The sequence below is a fragment of the Buceros rhinoceros genome, unplaced genomic scaffold (genome assembly GCF_000710305.1).
Source record: "Buceros rhinoceros silvestris isolate BGI_N320 unplaced genomic scaffold, ASM71030v1 scaffold15060, whole genome shotgun sequence".
Lineage (NCBI taxonomy): Eukaryota > Metazoa > Chordata > Aves > Bucerotiformes > Bucerotidae > Buceros > Buceros rhinoceros.
The window spans coordinates 16,906-20,207 of NW_010388013.1; the positions used below are offsets into that span (position 1 = coordinate 16,906).

Genomic DNA, 3,302 nt, shown 5'->3' on the forward strand with positions numbered 1-3,302 from the left:
CCTTTTCTGCTGTTCACTTTCCAGCCACTCCTCCCCAAGCCTGTAGCGTTGTAGGAGATTATTGTGACCCAAGTGCAGGACTCGGCACTTGGCCTTATTGAACCTTATTGATCATACCATTGGCCTCAGCCCTTCGATCCAGCCTGTCCAGATCCCTCTGTAGAGCCTCCCAACCTTCAAACAGATCAACACATCCTCCTAACTTTGTGTCATCTGTGAACTTACTGAAGGTACATTTGATCCCTTCATCCAGATCCTTGATAAAGATGTTAAAGAGAACAGGCCCCAATACTGAGCCTTGGGGAACACCACTTGTAGTTAAGTGGAACATTGTACTTAGCAAATGTCAGACACAGAAGATGGCCTCATGCATTCCTCTTCACTCTTAAATCTTTATTTGGACTGAAAATCCAAACAATTAAAAACACTACTGACTGTCTGCAGAATGACTAGTTATTCACAGTAGTATTCACAGCTCTAGTTATTCACAGGACATTGTAAGATAAATATAATTTAAGGGAATCTTTAGATATAATAATACTGTTGAGATTGTTTTGTTTTTTCTTTTCCTCAGTTTTCTGCCTGTAAGGCGCTAAATAAAACAATATCTTCACAGGTCTGTAATGTTCTTACTCTGCCTGGATTATCCCGATCATTCTAAGTGTACCCTTTCATCGTAAGTAAAAGAAGTTCAATCCATCCTCAGTGCTTTTACAACCAAATAAATAATGCAGAAGTCAACAGTTCGACAGATTCCACCTCTATCATCTATTATATATCATCCATAGGCAATATAAATATACAGTATTATCAAATTTATTTCTTACTGCATATTGAGTAAGCATTTTCTATCTACAGATTGTGCACAATTGTCTCTGAGCGCCTGCTATTCAAAATGAGGTGTTAATCAGTTCTCATCGCTCACACAATCATACTGTATATCACTGATGGTATGGAAGTTTGTAAATATCAGTGTTCTCATGCAGAATCTATTACAAAGTTGAAATTGCTTTCATTAATATTCTTCCTTAAATAATGAAATTGTACATCGAATGGCAACAGATCTAAAGAACATTTCTTCAGCTACTGGAACTTTCAGTTCCAGATTTTTTTTTAATCTTCCATTTTGTGAGCAAACCCAATTCCTGTATTTTAATATATTTACCTTGAAGCAGTAGGTTATCTGCTGAGAATGCAGATTACATCCAAGATGCAACTTTCTTAATTGGCAAGCATCACTCCCAAACTAGGTTTTAATAGTTTCCCTTCCTATCTGTATTTTTCTTTATTATATAAAGAGGATTAAGTTAATTTATGATATATTTCAGTGAATTTACAGTAAAGATGGCTGTTTTCAATTGTGGCTTCATTTCTTAATCTATATGCTGTTGCATGTATAGGTACACATAAGGTACTCAAACATCTAAGTATGAAAACTTCCCCCGAGTTTGGAACGTTGCAGGATACATAGATGCATAATAGTTGTTCTTATTTTTATGCGTGAAAGTTGTTCTCATTTTTATGCATAATCCATAAAATTTGCCACATCCTATCTCCTACTGTCCTTTCTGCCCTAATTCAAGCACCTGCAAATCTTTTGTATGTTAATACCTATGTAATACTGCAATGATAACCCCTGCTATGAAAAAAATTATTTGCTGTCCCTGTTTATGGCAGTAGAGGGGTGCAGCTCCTGCTTGCCTGCCTCTGTCTGTGTGGCAGTAGTGCTTCATGCAGTACAGAAAAGGAGGTGTATATAACTTTCTGTAGCATATGTTCAGTTTTTAATACATCTTCACAGAGAAGGTGAATAGTGTCTGTTCCTGCTGGTTGCTGAAAGCTTTTACTCATCTTGTAAACAACAACATTGCCACAACATTTATTCTTAAATTCAAATAATATTCCAGCATCAACCTATAAATGTATGGTGAAAACAGTGGCATTTTAGACATCACTGATAGCTCCATACTCCTTCTAGGAGCGTATCATAGAACAGGCTTCCAGTCCTGTTAGGCATTTGTTTGTTACCAGATACCACTTGCCTGGTGGATTAAAATAGGGTTTCCTTGTTCTGCCAGTGAAAGGTAAGGCTTTTGTTCACGTGTCAAAGGAAAATACAATTGTCCCATGCAAAATCACAGCTGTGAACATGGTGACGATATTAACAAACTGGAGGAAAAAGCACTTTACAAACTTAAAAATACAATATTGTGAACTCTTAACGGAAGATTATTTTTTTCTTCTCCCAGGTTTTAACCTATTTCCCTCAAAGTCTTGTGATGTGGTCTTGTGGCTCCTCAGCTGAGGAAAGCTAGATGAGAAGACTTTTGGAAACCGTTAGTGTCTTTTTCTTTTCACCTGAAGGTGAAAAGAGCCTACAGCTCTCCAGTATTATCACTCAGTGCTTGCAGTATGTAAGCAGGGAAGCAGCCACCCCTTCCTTTCTGTTCACTTAGTCAGTACTTAACATAATCACTACTGTATTCTAAACACCAGTCTCATACTCTCCTGGGGTAACTACTAGACAACTCCTTACAAAAGTTTCCTTGCTTCTTTCCTTCCTGAGCCTTCTATTCCCTCCTGTACGCATGGCATTGTAATAGGCTTGATTCGCTTCATATCTATGCTATTCCCAATCAAGCAGAGCTTCACAATCTGAATGCTATCGTTGTCTCTCCCTGAAATTTAAGCAACTAAAATACTTCAAGGCAGTGAATACTTAACACTTTTCCCCAAATCACTTACCTCTCTGCAATAAATAACATCTCAGTTGAAATCAGCTGCTCTTTTACAAAAAGCTTTAAGCAGATGCATATAAATGATTTGATTATTATCTTCTAGATCTGTTTTCTCTGTGGATGGATCCCTGCTCTCTGATGGTCCATTAACTGACATGGGAATAGTTTGGTCAGTAGTGGTATCACTATTAAGAGCAAGTATCTGTTAGAAGAGGTTTCCTTGGCAAAATGTGTGTGCTCGGTGTACACTCAGTCTTCATACTTCCATAATAAATAGTGAGACTAGGTGTGTAGGCTCTGTTGCATCCCCTTTCAAAATGGCTATTTACTGTTACAAGACTGATAGCTGCCCTCTCAGCCTCTGAAGAATGTCCCAAGCCCAAAACCATCAGAGTTGTGCAAGTGACTTTTTTTGTCACCACAACTCCTGTAACAGTGCCATACCAAAGGAGAGGGCTGTGTCAGGGTAGCAAGCAGAGGCCTAGATGCTGTAATGTACTTGGGGCTTCTTCGGTAGTGATAGTGCCCCTGAACACCTCTCCAGACTTGAACTATGTTCCTGCT

General features: G+C 38.4%; 1 protein-coding gene across 1 annotated transcript in view; it reads left to right on the top strand.

Annotated features, from left to right (window-relative positions):
* The window catches only part of BST1 (bone marrow stromal cell antigen 1), a 17,387-nt gene that overhangs the window by 13,272 nt on the left and 813 nt on the right, over positions 1-3,302 (top strand). Inside the window, exon 8 of the mRNA XM_010144402.1 lies at positions 617-676. Coding sequence (XP_010142704.1) covers positions 617-676 — 60 coding nt within the window. The remainder of the gene's footprint in view (positions 1-616; positions 677-3,302) is intronic.